The sequence below is a fragment of the Miniopterus schreibersii genome (assembly GCF_964146895.1).
Source record: "Miniopterus schreibersii genome assembly, chromosome: 6".
NCBI lineage: Eukaryota > Metazoa > Chordata > Mammalia > Chiroptera > Miniopteridae > Miniopterus > Miniopterus schreibersii.
This window is the reverse complement of record NC_138107.1, coordinates 64,158,959-64,182,124: the sequence shown is the minus strand read 5'-3', so window position 1 is coordinate 64,182,124 and position 23,166 is coordinate 64,158,959. Positions and strand designations below refer to the sequence as shown.

Here is a 23,166-nt window from a genome sequence, read left to right as displayed (position 1 = left end):
AAAAAAATAAAATTATATTAACTACAACACATTATTATTTTAAAATGCTAATTGGGAACCTACTATTTACTAAATGTTGAGACTACGATAGCAAGCAAAACAAGTATGTTCTCTGCCCTTCTTGGATTTATACCCTAATTAGTATTAGTAGTACAGAGGTATAAGGCATATTCTCTGCATTCTACTTAATTTTTTTCTTTTAACTATAAGGGACCTTGAAGATGACATGCCTCAGAATGCTTATATGGAAAGATCTTCAAATTTTAAAGTATATTTCCATACCCAAAGAACAAAAAAGTCAGGATTTCACCAGAAATTTTCAAGCATAACCACAGGGGTGCTGTATTGATGGGAACTATTTCATCCCAAAATACTCTGTTTGACACATATTTTATTCTTACTCATTAAATGGTTTCAAAAATCAGAAAAAAAACCACTTCAACTATTCCAGTTAAATGTCAGCCTGGCATTTTAGTAATTTTTTTTTTTTTTTTAATTTAGCTACATTCAGACCATAGGTACATTGACAAAAAAGCATTCAATTCTTTAAAGCAAACTAAAGTCATTAGTATAATGCAAAAATCTATCAATTTTAACACTAGATAATACAGAGGCAGAAGATATAAAGTATTTAAAAATATATAAATCCAGTTAAATTAAAAATCTTCATTCTCTTATAAGAATCTTCAATCCTAAAAACAAAATATTAGGTGTGCTTGATTAGAAACAGTGGTGGGAACAAGGAACCATGTTAGGTTAACTCTGATTTTCCTGAGAACAAAATCTTGAAACTTCAATAATAAATGTCTTAATAGTATTTAAAATTCTAAGACTTGAAAGTAACAATGATAATCAGATACTAACGAAGTCTGGACTCTGTTAATAAAATTTAGCTTGAGATAATAAATATAAAATAGAATTTAACTAAAAAAATTACTTTATGATGGTGATTATCAGCTGGTTCTTTGACTATGTGCTGAAACAGATTCTTCTTTTGGGCTCCATTAGTGTTCAGAAGTAGAGGTCTGAAAATGAGAAGATATCCATGAGTTCAGTGAAGCAAACATATAAGGAATTTAAACTGCTTCTAATAATTTATCTACATACCAACACAATCACGTTAATAATGAATAAAAAATTTAAGTGAGGATACAAAGAAACCCTTAAAAATGACTATATCTTAGAAATAGTAACTGAGGGATGAGTGTGCCTAAAACTTTTATTTCTCCATTCATCTGTACTACTTTTGCTATAATAAATGTAATAAACTACTCTCTCCAGATATACTTTTACTGAACTATATTATTCTTTAACAACTGTGCTTACATGTTAAAAAATAAATAGGTAATATAAGAACTAGTTAGTGGAAGTAGAGTTAGTTAAGGCCACAGCATAAGCTGTGAACATAACCAAGCTCTGCTAAACTCTTAGCCTTTCAAGACAGTTTTTTCTCCTTCCAAATATTCCTTTGTCTACATTTTAAAAAATATATCAGTTGTGACAATGGTAGTTACTGATAATTATAGGTTTCACAACCCACGGTTGACATACAGGCTTTTAAAGACCCTTATGAGTAGACTAAACATAAGATCAGGTAAAAAAAAAATCAGATTATTTTGCCCTAGCCTGTTTGGCTCAGTGATTAGAGTGTCAGCCCTTACACCAAAGGGACGCAAGGGTTTGATTCCTTGTCAAGAATATGCACCTGGGTTGCAGGTTCAATCCCTGGCCCCAGTCGGGGTGCATATGGGAGGCCACCAATCAATGTGTCTCTCTCTCTCATTCATGTTTCTCGCTCTCTCTCCCCCCCCTTGCCTCCCTCCCTCCCTTCCACTCTCTCTAAAAAAAAAAAAACCAATGGAAAAAATATCCTCGGATGAGAATTAGCAAATAACAAAACTGGTGTTTATTTTTTTAAAGATATGGACTTTTTAAAAGAACTTCCCTCAGGTTTTTAATGACACATTATAAATTGCTAATGTGAATGAAATATGGATTTTTTTTATTAACTGTATGTGTCTATAAAATGACCATTTAGGTTATCCTTATCTTTCAAAAACGTGAGCAGGATAACAGCACTAGGAAATGACATGCTCTTGAAATGAGAGTGTAATTTAATGAGGGAGCACTGTTCATCCAAAACAACAGGCATACACTAAGCAAAAGTAGGCCATTCATGGTTAAATACTAAAATTTTTGGTTGTCCATATATAGATCAAAATGTTTTACCATAAAAACTTACCTTTTACGTTTTAAACTTACAAGCTGGTTATTCTGAACTAATGTAACAATAAACTGCACAATCTAGAAAAAAAAATAAATAAAAAATTTTTCCATCATAAAGAACTCCTAGTTCTTTAGTCTACATTACTGGTCTTACAAAATTAACTCAAGTATTTCATGTCCTCTATTCTAAGTCACATAATTTCTCATATAATACATTTGAAATTGGAATGCATCTTAAAATTGATATAAAAAAATATATACCAGCTTCCAGGCAGAAGAATAACCTGTGATAAAATTACTACTACCTAGGACAAAGGGATGCCTGACACACCGGTCTATCCTTCCACCTATCCAATATTCAGTTCAGTTATTTGTTTTGATGATAAGGATCAAATGTAAAAATACATTTACACTTAAAGATATCTTTGAAATCATTCAACTTCAATTATTTTTTTTTAGTTTATATAAAAGTGTTATGTTTCAAATTCTAAAAACATTAGTAATTGAGTTTATAAGAACACGAATCACTGGCTAAATTTCTTCTGAAATTTGTTCTACACCTCAGTTCTCCTTTTACACTTCTACACCACACTGTACAAAGTTTGTAACCTGACGAAGATGAGGCATCTAAGAGTAAATGGTAGAGTTAAAAACCAATTCCAGGAACAGGAAAAAATGATTGGCTATCTTCATGCATTATATAAACTCCCTAACCCTCACCAAAACACACAGATTTAAACTCAAATCTGAGCAGATAGAATGTTAGCTTTCATGAAAACCTGAAATGTTATATAAGTATTTTACAAACTATTCTTGCCATTAGAAAAAGAAAAAAAAGCCAACAAATTATGGAGTATTGTAAGTTAATATTTAACCAAAATACTATTTTCTGAAAAAAGAGGAACAGAGTTTTACAATAAAGTACAGGTTAAGGTACATTATCATTTAAAATCAGGTATTCTTAACAGGACTGTGGGTTGAAATTAGCTATGGAAGTTTTGAAAATGTATGTACTTGGACTTATAATTGAATTCTACATTCAATCTTCACTTGCATTAATAATTATTTAAAAAATAACCTATTTTCACTATAGGCCAAAGGGTGTAACTACCATTCATCTCTTTTCTAAGCCTGTTCCACTAGATTCAAATCCTGTCAGTCATAATGCTATTTTTAGCTAAAGACCTCTGAGCATGAACAAGCTGAAGCTCTCCCACTTCTCCCTCAAAGGAAAAAAAAAAAAAAAAAAAAATCTGTTGTGTTTTAAACTTAAGAATCCAGTTTATTTATGAGCAAAAAACAGCTACCTTACTTTTTTCACCTCTTATTAACATATGAAAGCTGATATGAACAGATTAAGTCACAAGAATACAATGCAACAGAGAGACTTCTGTTCTTCCAGTAATTTTCAGCTCAGATACTAAAATCTAGGATTTATTTTACAACACTGTATTAACTGCTTTTCTGCAGACTAATAATGATATATTGATAACTCATTTTTTGGAACTCATAATTTGGTCAACTGATTTGAAAATATTAGTAATTTATCTTCCGAACCTGTATCCATGCCTTTTAGAGTAAAAAAAATAGTAAAACCAACAAACAAATCAACAAAACCCCCACAAAGTAAGGCTTTGCTTTTTATAATAAAGTAAAAATTGTGTAAGAAATTGGTAATGTATTAATTATGCTTCTAAGAGTAAAGTATTTTAAAGTTGTTCTATCAGGCAAAAGGTTCTTTATTAAAAGCTAATGACATATTAACTGGGAGCATGGAATAACCATATTTAGCTAATGAAAAGTTTTTTATAAAAAAGAATATTAACACTTGGCCTGATTTGTTTGATTTCATAGTTTTACTTCTATCTGTGCACCCAATATATGAGACTAAAATCAATCACTGACTAGTCAATAGAGAATTCTTTAGGTCACAAATGGTACTCACTGAACAAACGCAATTACAGTCATTGGGGAAAAAGCTTACCTTTCGAATAACTTGTTGCTGTTGTGCGTGTTTTGCTCGTAATTCTGACACCTCCTTCCAAAGGGACTCATTCTCACTGTGTTATCATTTATTAAAAACAAATAAAAAAATTCAGTCAGAAAGCCAGGTCTCAGTATCTTTAATTAAGCATATCAGAGAACACCATAGATACAGAGAACAAGCTGATGGCTGCCAAAGGGGAGGGGGAGTAAAGGCATGGGAATAAAAATTTTTTTAATTAAAAATAAAGATTAAAAAAAATAACAGAAAACTTAACTAGTTTTAATTACATATTTTTATGAGACTAGAAAATCTTTGGTTCAATTATATAGATGGCAACCATCTTGGCACAAATCCAGAATCATTCCTTCATAACTGTAGTAGCTTCTGCTTATGGCACTATATACACAAAACTTAAGACTCATGCTTATATTCATATAGTAGTAGGCAATTTATTCTTCTGACAATCTGGTTCATTACTTCTCATTTAAGCTAACCTTTCAACTATGGCTACCAAGTGAATTCAGTATTTGTGGTTAGGAAACAATTCTTAAAGGTAAGTGACATTTACCTAGCACTTGCTATGCTCTAGGCACTATGCTCAGCATTTTATATGTACTAGTTATTTAAACTTCTCTCAAATCCATCCTGAAGGGATTATCTCTATGTTATAGATGAGGACACTGAGACTCAAAGAGTTGAGAAGACTTGCCCAAGATCACACAGATAATATGCTAAGTGTTAAAGACAAACTAAAGTCTGTCAGACTCTAAAACTGTCTATCTTAAGATGTCTCAAAAACAAGCATATGAAAACACTAAAAAATATTTGTTTTTTAAAAGCATATTCAAATATATGACAAACCAATAACTGGACCAGTAGTAATAGTTTCTTTTTCTTCATTCAACATATATTGAAATTGCATTGTTATTAAATGTCAGCAGCAACAACGCTAAGAAGACATTAAGGATAATCTACGTCCTAAATGTTTAATTTTCATTCTTTTTTTAATTTCCACAAAAGCCATCTTCCTCAATCCAAACTATTACAAAAAGAACTGGATTTACAAATAGAGGGTGTTGAAAATGTGACTCTTTAATACTTACCGAAAAAATACTGTACTTTTTCTGACTCAGAATTATTTAAAGATACTGTAATCTGCCTAAGACTTAAAGAATAAATTTGAGATCCCATTCCTTAAAGACAACCTGAAATTCAAAGAGCTGGGTCAAGGGCACCTCAGTAGACATAAGATACATACAGTAAACCAGCATAAGTAATTAAATAAAATATGCAAAATGGGGAAACTTAAAATTAAGGCTTAGTCAAAAAGGGAATTAAAGTCCATTGTTACTATTTTAATGAAGATACTTAAAAATAAACTAATGGCCCATATTTAAAATGGGAGAGAAAATACACAAAATATCTATTCTCAAGACCTGTACATCTATTAGGATAAGCAAAATCCCACCTTCTTACAAAAAAAAGTAATACACATCAACTCTATATACAAGCTGTTATTATGGCAAGTTAGAATAATGGTGCCAAGAACTGTAGTAAAACAAAACACAGCATTTTTCTGTAGATTAAAGGTTTGAATAATACTTTCTCCAGTGTATGTAAAATAAATATCAAATAGGGCAAGTCTCTTGTGTCCTTTTCTCCCTATTTTTTATGCCCTGCTTTTTCAAGAGATAGGTCACACAGAGAAGTAGATAAAAACCACCATAAAAGAATGGGTAACACATGGAGTACTTTGTGTGCCCTCATATGTATGGATCATATAAAAGCTAACCTATGTAGAATCCTATTTCCTACACCAACTTAAAGATCTACTCTTTTGTCAGTAAGGCACGTGCATCATATTGTTTTGAATGCCCAGGTTTTTATATTCTTTCGACCACCTTTATGAAAATACAATATTGGGATAAAGTCTATGGCTACAAATAAAAAACAAAAGGGAACCAATACTCACAGAAAAATGATCTTTGATCTTGGTTTCAACATGATCTAAAAGTACTTAAAGCACCAACCTTCAACTCTCAACACACAACACATCAACTCTCCCATATTAGAATTATATTTGGAAATGATACTTTACCTTTTTAACTCAGAAAGCCTGGACTCAATTGTCTCTTGTTTTATTTGAACCTTCTGAGCACTGCTTATAATTTTTGTTAAATCTTCCTGACGAATTTTATTTTCTTCTGGTTTTGAAGATGAAACCTTTCAAAAAGCAAATTTAGGACATCAAACAAATACTAAATGCCAAGATTGTAATTCAAAGCTTCCCTCTAAAGAGGTTTTTATAGCCTGTTCAGGAAGTGAGATCCAGTTCCAAAAGGCCCAGGATAGGATTCTAGGGAAAGAATACACTTCATAGCTCAAAGAGAGAGAATAAGGAATAATCAGTCTTTTTTTTTTTTTTTTTTTTAGTGTGGGTAAGTTTCCACAAGCAGGGACACCTTAGGAGCTCCCCTCCCATTTCCTTCCGTCAAACTCTCTGTAATTTCCCCAAGCCTCTTTATCCCATTCCACATTTAATTAAATTTATGCAGTAATAGCTTCATGCTAGGCCATTTTCTTTCATGGTCCACTACCTTTTTACGGCCCACCCCACCCCCTACCATCTTGGGGATTTGATAAAAATACCTATTTCAAAAAAAGTTCACTCAAAACTGTATTGTTAAATGCCTGCTGTATGCAAGGGACTTATTCTGAGCATTCGAATTCAGCAGTGCCTGCTGTATGCAAGGGACTTATTCTGAGCATTCGAATTCAGCAGTGAACTACATAAAAAGCCCTCTAGGGAGCTTACATTCTAGTAGGAGTTTACATTTTTTAAGCTAAATTAAAAGGAGTGAGCTATCCCAATATGAATGACTCCTCACCCTCAGTCAGAATGTAAACATTTTCCTTCCCTTTAAAGATGTTTGAGCACTCAATATAGTTTAACACCAGGAAAAAAAAAAAGAAGGGGTAATTAAAATTTTGTTAGTCTAAGTTATCCAACAAAGAACACCAGTGTATTTCTATGCATTAACTTCAACAGTGAAATATAAGTTTTGGCCAAGTATATGACATGGTAATGCCCCAATTAAATCATGTTAACAATAGCTCACCTTCCTTTTAATGTTCTCCAACAAGTCATCCTGCCCTTGTTTGAAGTAAGGATGCTGAAATTCAACAGGACCATCTCGTTCCTGCTTTACAATTCCAGAGTCAATATGTACTACTTTACGGAAACCATCTGAAAAAGATTCAAAATTTAGATGGCTAAAACGGAGGAAAGTAAAAAATTAATGGTGCTTCTATGCAGCATATTTTCCTAATGGGAAAAAATGGCGTAATCATTGGCTGATGAAAGTACTCTAAATAAACTGCTGTCCATACTCACACATATTCAGTTGTCTTACAAAGCTTGCCATGTTATTGTGCTTGAAATATTTGGGAAGAATTTCTTTTGCAAATCTTTGTTCATCCAAAACCAGAAAACTCTGACCATTCTGAAAAAATAAAAAAGTCAATTAGTTGGAAGGAATTAGTTGAAGTCCTGTGACACTAAATGGTATATATGAACCCCAAACTGGGCAACCCTTTTATGGTAATTCAGATGAACAGTTTATATCTGTTAATGGCAACAAGAAACAAACTCCAATTAAGTGTCAAGCTGCAATTAACCTTTTTCATGTCAACTTCAAAAGCTTTAAGAGTAAGTCTCAAATCAAAACCTGCATCATACTCTATGGTGAAATATTAAAAAAATTTCCATTAAATCAGAAACAAGAAAAATAAATATAATATGTAGCCAGCATAATTATTTAATATTGGTGGTTGGGTTTTTTTATCCTCACTCAAGGAGTAAGGATATTTTTTTCCATTGATTTTTTTTTTTTAGAAGGAGTGGAAGGAAATGGGGAGGAGGGAGAGAGAAACATCAATGTGAAAAGAGATACAGCAATTGGACCTGCCACCCAGGTACATGCCCTCGACCAGCAATCGAACCCGAGACCCTTTGGTGCATAGGCCTACACTCTAACCACTGAGCCACACAGGCCAGGGCTTAATATTGTTTTAAAGCCAACACAATTAATAAGATATATTTGAGTGAAGTATTATCATTTTTGCAACAGACATAATTATATCTTTGTACAATCAATTGAAAAACTGTAAGAGAATTTAGTAAGGTACCTGGTTACAAATTAATACTTAAAGTCACTAGTGTTCTTCCATACAAAAAAATAAACTGTGAAACTTACAAAAATACAGTAATCAAAACAGCATGGTACTAGCACAAAGACAGATGAATAGAACAGAACAGAACAGAACAGAACAGAACCTAGAAATAAATTCTAGCATATACAATCCAAGGATTTTTTTTATAAGGGTGCCAATGAGGAAAGGACAGTCTTTTCAACAAATGATGTTGAAAATCATGCCAAAGAATGAAGTTTGAATCTTTATCTTATATCACATAGAAAAATTAACTCAAATAGATGAAAGACCTAAACTTAAAAATTTTTTAGAAGAAATCATAAGGACAAGCTTCATGATAATGGATGGATTTGGCAATGATTCCTTGGATAATACCAAAAGCACAAGCAACAAAAGCAAAATAAACAAATGGGGCTACCTCAGACTTATATACTTTTATGTAAAGAACACTATCAAGAAAGTGAAAAGGCAACCCATGGAACTGGAGATATTTGGAACTTACACATCTTACAAGGGGTTAATATCCCTAATACATAAAGAACCCCTACAACTCAACAATGGCAAAAACAATCTAATTAGAAATGGGCAAAGGACTTGAATAGACATTTTTCCAAAGATATACAAATGGCCAATAAACACATGAAAAGATGTCTAATACCATTAATCATTAGGGAAATGAAAAACGAAACCACCACATACCATTTCATAGCCATTAGAATGGTCATTATTAAAACACACACATGGGGGGGAGGGAAACATACAGAAAACAAGTGTTGGTGAGGATGAAGAGAAATTGGAATCCCTGTGCATTGCTGGTGGAAATGTAAAATAGTGCAGCCACTATAGAAAACAGTATGGTAGTTCCTCAAAAAATTAAAGAGAATTACCATATAATTCTATTTCTATGTATATACCCAAAAGAACTGAGAGCAGAGGCCTGAAAGGATATATGTACACCCATGTACATAGTAACATTATTCACAGTAACCAAAAGGTAGAAGCAACCCAAATGTCCACTGACAGATGAATGGATAAGGAAAATGTGGTATATATACACAATGGAATATTATTTAGCCTTAAAGAGGAAGGAACCTGAGACAGGCAAAAACATGGGTGAACCTTGAAGAAATTATGCTAAGTGAAACAAACGAATCACAAAAGGGCAAATACTGTATATTTCCACTTATCTGAGGTATTCAGAATAGTCAAATTCATAGATACAGTAGTTATTAAGCTAGGAGGAAGGAGAGAACTGGAAGTTATTGTCTATGAAGCTTCAGTTTGGGAAGATAAAATCATTCTTGACATGGATGGTAGTGATGGTTGCATAACAGTATGAATATACTTAATGGCACTGAACTGTATACTTAAAAATGGTTAAAAAGCTTAGCTCTGGCTGGGTGGCTCAGCTGGTTGCAGCATCATCCCTACACCAAAACGGTGCAGGTTCGATTCTCGGTCAAAGTACATACCTAGGTAAAGGGTGAGATCCCTGAACGGGGCATGTATGGGAGGAAACTGATGGATGTTTCTCTTATATTGATGTTTCTCTCTCTCCCCTCCTCCCCTTTCTCTCTAAAAATAAAAAAACAAACACATATCCTAGGGTGACGACTAAAAAAATGGTTAATTTTACGTTACGTATATTTTATCACAACAAAATTAAAAATAAAATGGAATAAAAGTTCCAATAATTAAAAAGTGTCTAGTATCTAAAAATAAAATTTAAAATATACAAGACCTTTCAGAAAATATTAAACTACTGAGGGACAAATACACAGTTGTGAAACTGTCAATTCTCCTTAAATTGATCAATTCTCTCTCAGTTGGGGGGGGGGGTAAGATTTTTGGAGGCAGGGTGAAGAGCTGCCAACGCAAGGAAATATTCAGTACTGAAGTTCATCTGTAAAAATAATTATATATATTTATACATATGTCCCACAATGGGACATTATACACCTTTTAAAAAAAGAGATCCTGCAATATGCAACAACATGGGTGATCCTCTATTTTCTTACTAACTGAATTATAATTTTGTTTGATGCTGCAACTGCATTTCTCAGTCTTCCTTACATTTAGAGGTGATCAAATAACACACCTGACAAAATAAAAGTAGAATATTTTAAGTGGAACTTTCAGAAAAGCTTCTACAAGGGGAGAGATTAAAACTGTCAAACTCCTATATTCCATATACCTGCTTGAAACTTGGACAGAGCTCCAGCAAACCACTGAAGTAGAGGAACTAAGTAAGTATGGCTGAAAAAAAACAGGATGACTGGGCATCTTCAGATGTAAGAGAAAAATTCATCCTTTTGTTTAAGGCACTCTTGTTTGGCTTTCTGTTACTTGTGTCTAAACTTAACTGATAATAAAGTCATTAAAAAAGATTCAATAAAGTTGAAAGACCATTATCAAAATATTTTAAACATTTATGATGAGAGATTAACTGCACTGGTTAAAAATTTCTAACAAATAAAAAACAACAATGTGAATTTTAGGGAGACTTGGTTTCATTCATAATTGAATGTACAGCAAAACAAATGATTTTCACTTATTAGATTGGCAAAATTTAAAAAGTCTAATAATAACTACTGCTGGTTATTAGGTAATAAATTATAAATGCATACATTTTTCCCTATCTTCAAAGGATTTTCCCTCTGCCTTAATTCCCTCTCAATCTACCCACCCCATTTATCTTTCCTTTACTGCAAAATTGAACAAATATTTTAGTCTCTTTCTCCAATTCAGGCCCATCAACTAACTTTCACTAAAAAAAATGGTTTCTGTTTCCCTCACTCAACTAAAACTGTTTTTTTCTAAAATGTCAAATGCCAAATTCAATGCCCTCTTTTCAGTCCTCATCTTCCTACACCTCTCTGTGGCATTTCATTTGGCATTACTGACAATCCCTTCCTTAAATGCTCTACTCTTGGCTTTGAAACTACACACCATTGGCTCTCTTATTTCTTACATTTCCTTTTAACTGACTTCCACCCACCAAGAGGTAGGGTGTTTTTGGCTTCTATCCTTGACCATAGTACCTATTACACTCTTTCCTTGGGCAATCTCACCCACACCAGTGTATCTAATTACTGATTTTATTATGTGTGATGATTATTACATCTACACCTCTGCCCTTGCAATCTCTAATTTCACACTTAGATTTCCTATTGTCAACATTTTTACACAATGTTCTTTAACTCACTATATTCTCATCCTGTTGGGTATTACAACCCTATCTTCCTACTCGTAATCAACTTTTTCCTGTATCCTTCATCCTGGCATGCCTCTCTCCCCTTTAAGTTACCCAATTAAGTTTGACATCAACAACAACAAAAATAAATTAAAAACTCTCAATTTTAACAGCTAGTACTTAAAAGAGAAACATTAAAAATGTTCCCTTTAAAAATAAGGAAAAGGGATCCCATGACCACTGCTGCTGTTTGACACTCTTACTGAGGTCTTAGCCACTGCAAAAGAAAACAAACTAAAGGTATAAGGTTGTAAAAGAAAGAACAAAATTGTCATTTACAGATGTTACACTTAAGAGAAACCAAGTCAGTAAAAATGATTAGCTCACTAGGGTATTATCAATATACAAATGGTACTTGTATTTCTAATTACCAGCAACAGTCAGAACTGTATTTTTAACTAAAGGACACTATTTACACAATACCTAGGGAAAAAAAAATCTAACAAAGATGTGCAAGACCTAACTACAAAAAATTATAAAACTTTATTAAATAAAATGAATTTAAAAATATGCCTTGTTCATGGGAATACTCAGTACTGCAAAAATATCCATTTTCCCTAGTCTGATTTACAGTTTCAACACAATTCCAATAAAAATTCCAATAGGTTTTTTAAAAAAATAGAGCTTGATTTTAAAACATACATGGAAGATCAAAGACCAACAACAGTTAAGGCACTCGTGAAGAACAAGTTGCCCTCCCAAAAGCAAGACTTTTTATAAAGCTACAGTAATTACATGTGATAAGGGCCTGTGATATGCGATTGTCTGATGGAACAGCACAGGGAACCTAGAAACGAAACCACAATATAGAATTTTGCTAGAAGACAGAGGTAGCAATACATATCACTGGGGAAAGCAGAAACTATTCAATAAAGGGGCTAGGACAACTAAATATTAATACGGAAAATAATGAACTGGATCCCTCATACAACATAAAAATCAATTCCAGGTGATTAAGATATGAAATGTAAACCTTTAAAACTTTCAGAAGAAAAGGAGATCGGAAAGTATTTTTCTCTCTGGAGGAGGTAAGGAAAAACATCCTAAAGGAAAAAAAGCATAAACCACAAAAAAGACTGATATATTTAAAATTATACTAAAATTAAGAACTTCTGCTCATCAAAAGAATGTAAAAAGACAATCCACAAACTGAGAGAAGATATTGGCAGCACACATATCCAAAAAAATGAATATACAAAATATACAAAGAGTTCCTACAAGTAATAAAAGATAAACCACCCAATAGAAAAATGATCAAACATTTCATAGAATAGGAAACATAAATGGTCAATAAATACGAAGAGGTGTTTGAATTTATTAGTCATCAGGGAATTATAAATTAAGAGCTCATTGAGATAATACATCCACTAGATTGGTAAAAATGATAAAATCAAATTCTGAAGATGTGTGTTAATGAAAAACCTCATATATAACTAAGAGTATAAACTGGTTTGATCTCTTTGGAAAACAACGTGAACTATTTGAGGTTAAACATTTCATACCCTATTTTCTAGCAATTCTACCCTTCAACGTACATGTATATATTTTAGAAAAAATTTTGCTTATATACACCAGGAAAGGTGGATAAGAATATTCATAACAGTATATAACACAGTTGACCAACTCTTTTCTTGAACCATTTTCTTCCATTAATTTTTATGATCTCCGTCTGTTTTCCTCTCATTGTTTCTTCTCTCTTTTGCTGGATTATTCTTTTCTTCATACCCTCTAAATGTTGGAATACTCTATCTTCCAGTTCCTTCTATCTTCTTTTGTCTCCCTGGATGATCTCATCCAGTCCCATGGCTTTTACCACTCACAAGCTCCAAACTTCACCCTGAACACGTCTTACATCCAAACATCCTATTCAAGATTTCCACATGGATGTTTTGGAGTGTAGAAGTCATTCAGGCTGTTCAGAAATATTCATTCTCCTTGCTAAAACTGCACCTCCCCACCTCCTTTAAAATTAGGTGTGGCCAGCCATGGCTGGGTGGCTCGGTTGGAGTGTCAGGTTCAATTCCTGGTCAGGGCACAAACCTAGATTGCAGGTTCGATCCTCAGTCAGAGTGCGTACAGGAGGCAACTGATCGATGCCTCTCTCCCCCCCACTTCCTCTCTCTCTGAAAATCAATAAAACATATCCTAGGGTGAGGATTTAAAAAAAAAAATTAGGTGTAACCATGAATAAATATGGTCAATGAAAATGTAAGCAAAATAAAATAATTTTCAAGTATTACTAGTGATCCATCTATAATCTCAAAGTTAACATGGCCCAAGATAATATGGCCTCACCTGCATTTCTCCCAATCTTGTCACATCTTAGCAAATGGTAGCATCATTCATACTGCTGCTCAAGTCAAAACTAGTTCTGTCCCTCCTCCAACTCCAGCCAATTTATCAGTTAAGTTATGCAGCTTTGCCTTCAAAGTAGGTTATCAAATCTGACTACTTCTCACCACTTTCATTGCTACTATCCTAGTCCCAACCACACTATATTCCATACCGTAGTGGGAAACTGTGATAATCTTCTAACTAGTTCCCTCATCTCCAATCTCCTCACCACAGCCCTAAGGCCCTATACCATCTTCTCCTGCCTACCTTTCCGACCTCACATTCTCTAAAGACACTCTACCCACATGGGCCTTTTCCAATCACATAAAAATGCCATGTTCAAGGTCTTTAACATTTGCCATTTCCCTTTGGTCCATCCTTTCTAATCCAAGTCTCAGCTCAAAAGTCAACTGTTCAGAGAAGCTTTCCTCATTACCTAAAATACACACAAATCTCTGTCATTTTACATGCAAGTTATTAGTTTATTGCTCCAAATTAATTCTTCATTGTTCCATAAACATGGAGCTGGGTTCCATAAATAGCTTTCTTTTTCTAGCTAGTATGGTATTAAGTTTTGTCAATGGAAGAGTCTAGAAAGAATTAAGAGGAAAGCATTCTCCTTCCTGATTCCAGTGTGTCCTTAACAAGATCCTTCAGGGCAGGCAGGTTCTCCAGCACCTAGCTCTTATAGTATATGGACAGCAGCACCACAAGGCTAGCAGCTTCCCCCAACACTCCCTCTTCCCTGGAAGACCCCAAATTCAAGTATCTCTAATAAGACATCTCCCCATGAACAGCTTTCTAGGGTACTCTAGACCAAGGGCTGATGAACATTTTCTTAAAGGGCTGGATAGTAAATACAGGGTGTTCCAAAAACATGTATACACACTTTAACAGTTGATAGCTCAACTGATGTTTCTTTTTCAGCCAGACTAAGCTTTGAACAAAGGAAATTCATCCTAAAATGTTATTGGAAGTTCGAAACACACTTGCAGTACAAACACTGCCTCCATAATTATTCAAAAGTATGTATACATTTTTGGGGGGACTTTAACAGCTAATAACTCATTTAATTTTCACTCTTTTTCAGGTTTAACTGATTTGAAATAATGGGTGAAGCCAGACTAAGCTTTAAACAAAGCAAATTTATCCACTAGACTTTTTAATGGGGATAAATAAAAGATCAAGTTTACAGTACAAAACTGGCAACAGCTGACAAATTGAGGGCACACAAATACTAAATGAAATGATTCTAGATTATTTTAAATTTTGAAAATGAACTATATGTTAATAAACACTGACTTTATAATCAAAGTGTGTATACATTTTTTTGGGACACCCTATATTTTAAGCTTGTAGCTCACAAGGTCGTAAGTCTGCCCTTGTAGCAAGAAAGCAACTATATAGACAATATGTAATAAACTAATAATAGCTATGTTCCAATTAAACTTTATTTGCAAAACAGACGGCTGCCTCATGGCCACAGTTTGCCAACCTCTACCCTAGAGGTTGTATTTCCTGGCAAGTTCTGAAGGATGAATTTCCATTAAGTTCCACCAGTGTGGCACCAGTAACTTCTTTGCCATTCAGTGAGACAGGGTCATACTCTCTCCAACAAGGCCAGGATCTTAGACTAGGCAAGAGGACTCTTACTTTGGTAGTCTGTGTTAGCCCTAGCAGTGATGGCTGCTTCTTATAACTGCTACTCCTATATTTTAGAGTTTTCTTTACTCTAATTTACCTAATATAGTTAGCAATTCTATTAAACTTTTCTTGTTCAAAAAACTGTGTGACTTCTGTCTCCTAATTGGACCGTAAATCAATATTCTCTCTTTTTAACCTGCTTTGTTTCCTTTATGGCACTTACACTAACTATATTACATTATTTGTGTTTGCTAACTTTTTAATTATCAGTATCCTTCACTAGAATGTAAGGTCTATGAAGGCAGACACTTTGTTCGCTACTGAATGAATTCCTAGTGCTAGCACACTGTTTGGCCATAACAGATTCACAATAAATATTTGTGAGTGAAATAAATTTATGGCCACAGGAGAGCAAACTTTATTTTTAGAATTTCAAGTCTTGGATTATATCAAATGAAGAGATGAATGCCTCTTGGTTATTTCTGCGTGCTCTCTCTCTCAAACACACCCCTCATTCATTCATATCATTCTGATTCCACTTATGGTATTCCTGCAGTCTCCACTCTAAAATTAGTAAATAACCTCTCTGAGTGCAAACATTCCACCTTACTGCTGTTCAGACCTGTGAGGCTCAAGCAATACAACCCAGGACTCTCCCTACACACTTTACACGGGGCAGAAGCCATTCCTGAGTGCAGTGGGAGAAAGGGGTAGCTTCTCTTTAGGCCTCTCTCATAAATGTTGACAAGCTTCTGAAAAGTATTAAAGTTGTTATTCCTCAAATTGGCCCTCTTGGTCAAAAACATCTAAAAATTCTTACTAAAAATCTAATACCTCAGCCCCATTACTTCAAAACATTTTTCAGAATAGAAATTTGCAAGGTTATTAAAAACCATCAGCCTACAACCTTTTTTTTTTTTTTTGGTTAACTCTCACCTGAGGATATGTTTTCCATTGATTTTTAGAGAGGGAGGGAGGGAGGAACATCGATGTGAGAGACACATCGACTAGTTGCCTCCTACATGCATCCTGAAAGGGGTCAGGGACCAAAACCTGCAACCCAGATACGTGCCCTTGACAGGGAATGAAACCCATGACCCTTCAGTCCCAGGGCTGATGCTCTAACCACTGAACCCACACTGACCAAGGCAATCTACAACTTCTTAATGTTCAACAGCCATTCCTTCCGAGTCTTGAGCTCATTCTCTCTTGTGTATACAAACTAAAAACACTTCTCAATGAATCTTTCAACTTTTCTGTAGGCCCATCTAAGATGGATTTCTGCCATACTTGAGGCCTTTCTTGTTTTCAGTTGGGAATACTGGAATAACTCAATGGTTGCTAAGAAGTTCAAACAATAACAGAACATTGGGAAGTCTAAGGGCCTACAGAAAAAACTCAACCAAGATAGCTAGAGAACACTGGACAAATTCTGTTTACAGCCCTGGTCGGTGTGGCTCAGTGGTTAAGAGCACTGGCCTGTGCACAGAAGGGTCTCAAGTTCGATTCCTAGTCAAGGGCACTTACCTTAGTTGTGGGTTCACTCCACAGTCGGGGTACGTGCAGGAGGCAACCAGTCAATGTGTCTTTCTCATGTCGATGTTTCTCTCTCTCCCCCGCTCCCTACAGGCCTTCTACTCTAACAACTGAAAAAAATATCCTCAGGTGAGGATTAACAACAACAAAAAATTCTGTTTTTGCACTCTTTTCCTATTTCCAAATTCGTCTCTGACGACTTGAGAGGGATAGGGAAGTACAGAATGCCAAAGGGCACAAAAACGGTAGATACAAGGTCTTCAGTGGAAATCACTTCATGGTCTTCTCAAGCAATCTGAAGAACAGAGACAAAGGTAGTAACACTGGCAAAACAATGACTTTCCAGTTTTTCCCCCTTTTTAAACTGCTTCACTTCAACATACACAAGCATCAAATATCAATAGCAGTGAAGGCTGCTTCTCACTATCAATGGCAAGAACTTCCATTCAACTTCCACAACCTCATCTCTGTATATCAAGTTTCCTCAGCTGCTTCCAAGTTAAACCTGTATCCTCCGTTTAGGACCCCTTCACAATAGAAACAGCTTTAGGTTGTCTAATATTACTATCTGTCCTTGACTCAGCAATAGACTACTTACCAGAGCCAAAATAGCTCCATAAAATTTTGAAGTTACAGGAACTGAAAGAACAAAAAAAGAAAGTAAAAAGTAACTTCCAGCCTGGCCAGGTGTGGCTCAGCGGTTGAGCATGGACTTAGGATCCCGATCAGGATCCAGATCACGGTTCGATTCCTAGTCAGGGCACATGCCCGGGTTTCAGGCTCGATCCCCAGTCCGGGGTGTGCAGGAGGCAGCTGATCAGTGACGACTCTCTCATCATTGATGTTTCTTTCTCTCTCTCCCTCTCCTTCCCTCCCTCTGAAATCAATAAAGATATATTTAAAAACAAAAACAAAAAACTTCCATGGGGAGAATATGGGAAAAATAAAACACATACAATATGTCTTAAAGACACTGGATCTAAAGATATTTCTATTATTTGAATCAATAACACACTTAGTATAATTTTGATTGTTTGGAATATTTCTATAATTAATGAGAATGGCGATATGATTTCATTTTTAATTTTTGTCATATTACAAGTTTCAAAGAAAACTAAAGTTATATAAGGCTTTAGGAATATTAAGCCAAGCTTTTCAAACTATAGTTGGTAAGAGTTTTCTCCCCTTCCCTTACACTCAAGCTAAAGGAGTAAGTTATTTTCTACTAGTGAAAAAAAAAATTTGCATAAAATTGCCCAATGATTTTCACTGAAATAGTATAAATGCTAAATTACCTCAACAAAAGTTCAGCAAGACAAGTTTGAGGGAAATCAGAAACAATTTTTTTTTAAATAGCAACTTCTAAAAGATGAGTAACTTATTTTGGTTTTTCCATTTAACATTATTGTTTAATTAAAGTTTTATCTTTCATTGTCACTGCTTTTGGAAAAATCTGTGGCAGAGTGAGAGACAGCTTCCCTAAGCCACTAAGCTTTAGCCCTAGACAACATCAATCGAGAACTGTCCACTGTCTTGAAAGGGTAACACTTTGGTAACTAAATACTGTGCCACCCTGTATTAAGTGTAGTGATGTTGCTGGAACACTGATGTAGAAGGTCAGGAATCTGTTAGATTCCCACCTCAAATAATGGCTAGCTTTGTAATTATGAACAACTAATTTAACCTAAGCCTCAAATCCTCATCTGCATAATGATAAGGCTAAACTAGATGATTTCTAATATTCTTTTCAGGCATAATTCTATCTTTATCATACTTATCACTCTCATTATATATTTCAAGAATTTCATTGATTCATCAAACATTTATTGAAAGTACCTACCCTGTCCCTGGCATGGATACTATCCCTGCCCTCACTGAGTTTATATTTTAATTGTCCCATTATGTATTAGAAAATGTGTATTTAAGTTTAGTCCTAATGGGATAAATAAGAATGACTTTAAGTTGCTTATTTGGCTTAGGATTAATAAAATAATGCATTTATAGGTTAGTATGAAACTCTCTACATTTGATATTGCTCATAAAATAAGGATGTTAAAATATTTTGTCTAACGAGAATTTATTAGACCTGCCACCAACATAATGCCCTTAATTTCAACCAATTACCAATATACTTATGCACCATTTGTAGGCAATAAAAACAAGAAGGCCCATGAAAGTCAAAAAGGTATGATAAAGTCAGCTTGGGTGGGGGGGGAAGACTCCCAGTCCAATCTCCAACACGAAAACAAGACTGAGTAACAGCAGTCTGTGCTGATCCATCCTTGTCAACTTTTAATCCTTCTGACTGATGAAAGCATGAGACATCTGTTTATTTTTAAGTACATGCAGGCAGCTGGCTTCCCTATTTTCACCTTTCTTTGTACAAGTGTACAGAATTCATCAAATGCTTAATACCATCCAGTTCATGATACCGACCTTCAAGAAGATTAAGTCCTAGAAGGAAGGTATAAAAAAGTAAGGCAGAATATGATGTTATAGTAGTCAAAAACGTCAAGTACTCAACACAGTGCTCCCTGTTAAGACAAAAGTAAATAAAACTGAGAATTATAGGAAAGGAACAGAAAAGAAAGAGAGAAAGAGGAGAGAGAACATTTACTCGTCGCTTAACAGGTGCTAGGTACTGTGCAGGTAGCTCTCGCTTCTCCAGACCTCTAACCAAGAAAATATCCCAAACAGATGACCATCTACAAAAAGGAAAATCCACTCCCTTTCACAAAACCATTCCAACTGCCTAAGAGTGACTTCTAACCCAAAGACACAGTTCGTGTAAAATCACTCTACTTAGAATCTTAGTCATTGGAAACTGAAGGGGTCTTAGATCACCTAGGCCACCCATTCATTTTACCAACGTTGAAGCACAGGCCAGACAAGACGAGGAGCTTGGCTAAGGTCATCCCTGCTTAATGGCAGAACTGGGATCCAACCAATAATCATGGCATTTCATCTATCACTCTGGAGCGACTGATGGTAAAATTTAGTGATTCATTTTCGCCCCTCACTAAGTTACTCAACAACTATTAGCACTTTTATTAAAATAATTATAAAAACCCGTCCACACAAACGGCTCAGAACCCCCAAATAATAATGTGCTGTTTCCTACAAAGTATCTGAACGCTCCCGATAAGCAGCCACCTGCCTTGCACACCTGCCTCCTCCCTGCGGCCCTCATGAAGCTGTAAAGCGCGGTGTGTCCAGTGAGAACCGGGTCGCTGAGCTGGATGTCTCAGGAAACCCCGGCGCCGGAGATCCCGCCCCCGGCGGCCGGTTCGCACCGCACGAGCCCGGCGGGAGCACCGCGGGCGAGTGTGCAGTAAGGCGGCTCCCTCGCCGCCGGCTCCTCGCCGCCCCGCTCCGGCGGCCGGTTCCGAACGCTGACCCGCAGGACCGTTACGAGGCCTCCCAGGCCGCGGCGCCGCGCGGCCGCCCCTCCCCCACCGCGGCCTGGGCGAGCGGCGCCCACCAGGACCCCGCGCGGCTCCCCTCGACCCCCCGCGCGAACAATAACGCGAGGGGTCCCCCGCGAGGCCGAACGCCGAGGCCCGCGCCGCCCCGCCACCCCACGGGCCTCACACGGGGCGTCGAGCCACAGGCCGCGAGGGACAGCCCGCGGACAGCGAGCGAGCGAGGAGGCGGCTAGTGAGGCGGGCTCGGCGGCCGCCGCGCCGGGCCCTCACCTGGCTCCAGGTGATGAACTCGTTGGTGTGGGTCTCCTCCACCAGCGTCCACAGCTTGCTGAGGAAAGCCGGCACGTTCGAACTCTGCTTCATTGTTACCGAGGCGCAGGGATTCCAGGTTCTACACCCGAACGCAGCAGTGGCGTCGGCGGCGACGGCAGCTGCTCGCGGAGAACGCCCACAACGCAGGCGCAGCAGCTCCTCAGCCCCGCCCCCCGCCTCGCCGGGCGCGCAACGAGGCCCCGAGGCCCCGGGCGGAACGTGACGGACAAGCCTCCACGCTCCGCCCGTGCGCTCCGAGCCGGCGCTGGTCTAGTTCTCGGCCAATCCCGGGCGCCGGCCACAAGACAGAGAAAGGCGATTGGATAGGACGGCATGGAGTGGGCGGGAGCAGAAAGGGGTGCTGCCTTCTCATTCGCCCTTTATGCGAGAGCCCTCGCTGTAGCGGACCTCTGGCTCGGGGGCAGTGTTTGGCTGTTTCACGTGGGAACGGCGCTGGGTCCCCGGCCGCGGCCGAGCGCTGCGGGAAGGCCTCCGGGCCCGAGGCGCCGGCTGGCTGGCGTGAGTGCTTTGCGCCGGTCAGCAGGAAAGCGCAGTGGTTCAGATGGGCGAGGGGAGCAGCTTTCGAGCACCAGGTGTTAGGCCCTAAATTGAAACTATCGTAAAAATAAGAAACCTTGCTCTTAAGTTTTAATTAGGAGAAAATGGGCCCTTTAAAATACGTTTATCAAAAAGAGGATTTTAAATATCTCACTAACCATGTGCATACTACTGTGAACCAGGATCTGTAATAGGCACCTTACATGCTGTTTTTAATTCAACAGACATTGAATGCCCACTATATGCTCAACATAATATAGTCTTACATTATTTTAATCTACTAAAATAAATGTCCCCCCACGTACTTTACAGGCATATTCTTATTTGCTGGAGATAGTTTGGTTATAGTGGGCAAGGAGTCAGCATATCTGAGTTTAGACTCAGCTTCAAGAACACTTCAGTGCATATTAAATTGCACTGGTACCTTGTAATTTAGAGAAATCCCTTAATCTGTTGGTGCCATTCTTCCTAATTTCCTCATTGGGAATAAGAATATCTCTATTTTCACCCATGTAAAGTATTATTAATAACATAGTAGGTGTGAAAATGCTTTTTAAAAAAAGAGCTAATAACACTTGATACAAAATTTAATACAATAGGATTGGCTTACTTCCTGGATACCTGTAAAATAGTACATTTTAAAAAAGATGCATTCGATTTCCAATGAGCAAATATTTATTGAATACTGACTTTTGTGTTCAGCACTGGTCTGCCTGCAGAAGCAAATCAGATGTATGATAGGATACATCTGATAAAGAAACTAATATCTGATGAGCCCTTATATATACCCAGCTCTTTACATACATTATCTCATTTAATACTCATAAACACCCAATGAAGTAAGTCTTATTATCCAGTTTTTCCAATGAAGATTCTGAGGCTCAATGTGAATTAATTTATCTCATCACAATTAGCAAGTAAGACAGGATATTTTACACCCAAGCCTCAAAATCTGTGCTCTTTCTATTGTATGATGATGGCACCATCTTGATGCTTAAGATGCATATATTCTAACTCAAGAAACAACATGAACACAATGATCAGCGATCATTAATATTTAAAAAATAAGAGCTATAAAAAAGAAAGATCCCTTACCCTTTGTGACAGCATGGAGGGACCTGGAAAGTACTATGCTAAGCGCAATAGGCCAGTCAGAGAAAGACAAATGAACAAAATAGATCCAGAGACATAGAAGCATGGAACAGACTGATGAATCTCAGAGGGAAGGCCACTGTGGGAGGGGCTGGAAGGGAGAGATTAACCTAAGAATTTATATGCATAGCCCATAGACAAAGACAATGTGGTGAAGGCGGGTGGAGGAGATCAATGGGGAAAGAAAGGGGACATCTGTAATACTTTCAACAATAAAGATAAAATTTTAAAACGGCTAAATTTACAGTATAAAACAAGTACTTAAAAGTCTAGAAAGACAAGAGTTAAGTGAATTAAGGTGGTAAGGGAAGATTTCATGGAGGATGAGGGCTTTAAGTTGGGTCTTGAAGTACAAAATACACACATAGCTGAAAGGAAGGCAGACAACAGTGAGCGAGCATGAGGAGCTAATGGGCATGAAGAGAGGCAACTCAGGAGTTAGGATTGGTGGTTCTGAGGGGGAAATGGGGCCTCCTTTCATGGCATTGTATCATTTCCATCTGAAGGAAAAAAAAGGTGTGGTTAGA

General features: G+C 36.7%; 1 protein-coding gene across 3 annotated transcripts in view; it reads right to left on the bottom strand.

Moving 5' to 3' along the window:
* HSF2 (heat shock transcription factor 2) overlaps nt 1-21,103 on the bottom strand; it is a 31,175-nt gene extending 10,072 nt beyond the window's left edge. For all 3 annotated transcript variants that reach the window (XM_081140137.1, XM_081140138.1, XM_081140139.1), the window contains exons 1-7: nt 20,888-21,103; nt 7,608-7,716; nt 7,333-7,460; nt 6,312-6,436; nt 4,211-4,286; nt 2,243-2,304; nt 938-1,025 (exon numbers count right to left, since the gene is read on the bottom strand). In XM_081140137.1, coding sequence (XP_080996263.1) covers nt 938-1,025; nt 2,243-2,304; nt 4,211-4,286; nt 6,312-6,436; nt 7,333-7,460; nt 7,608-7,716; nt 20,888-20,980 — 681 coding nt within the window. In that variant the 5' untranslated portion in view covers nt 20,981-21,103. The remainder of the gene's footprint in view (nt 1-937; nt 1,026-2,242; nt 2,305-4,210; nt 4,287-6,311; nt 6,437-7,332; nt 7,461-7,607; nt 7,717-20,887) is intronic.
* Nucleotides 21,104-23,166: the final 2,063 nt, after the last annotated feature.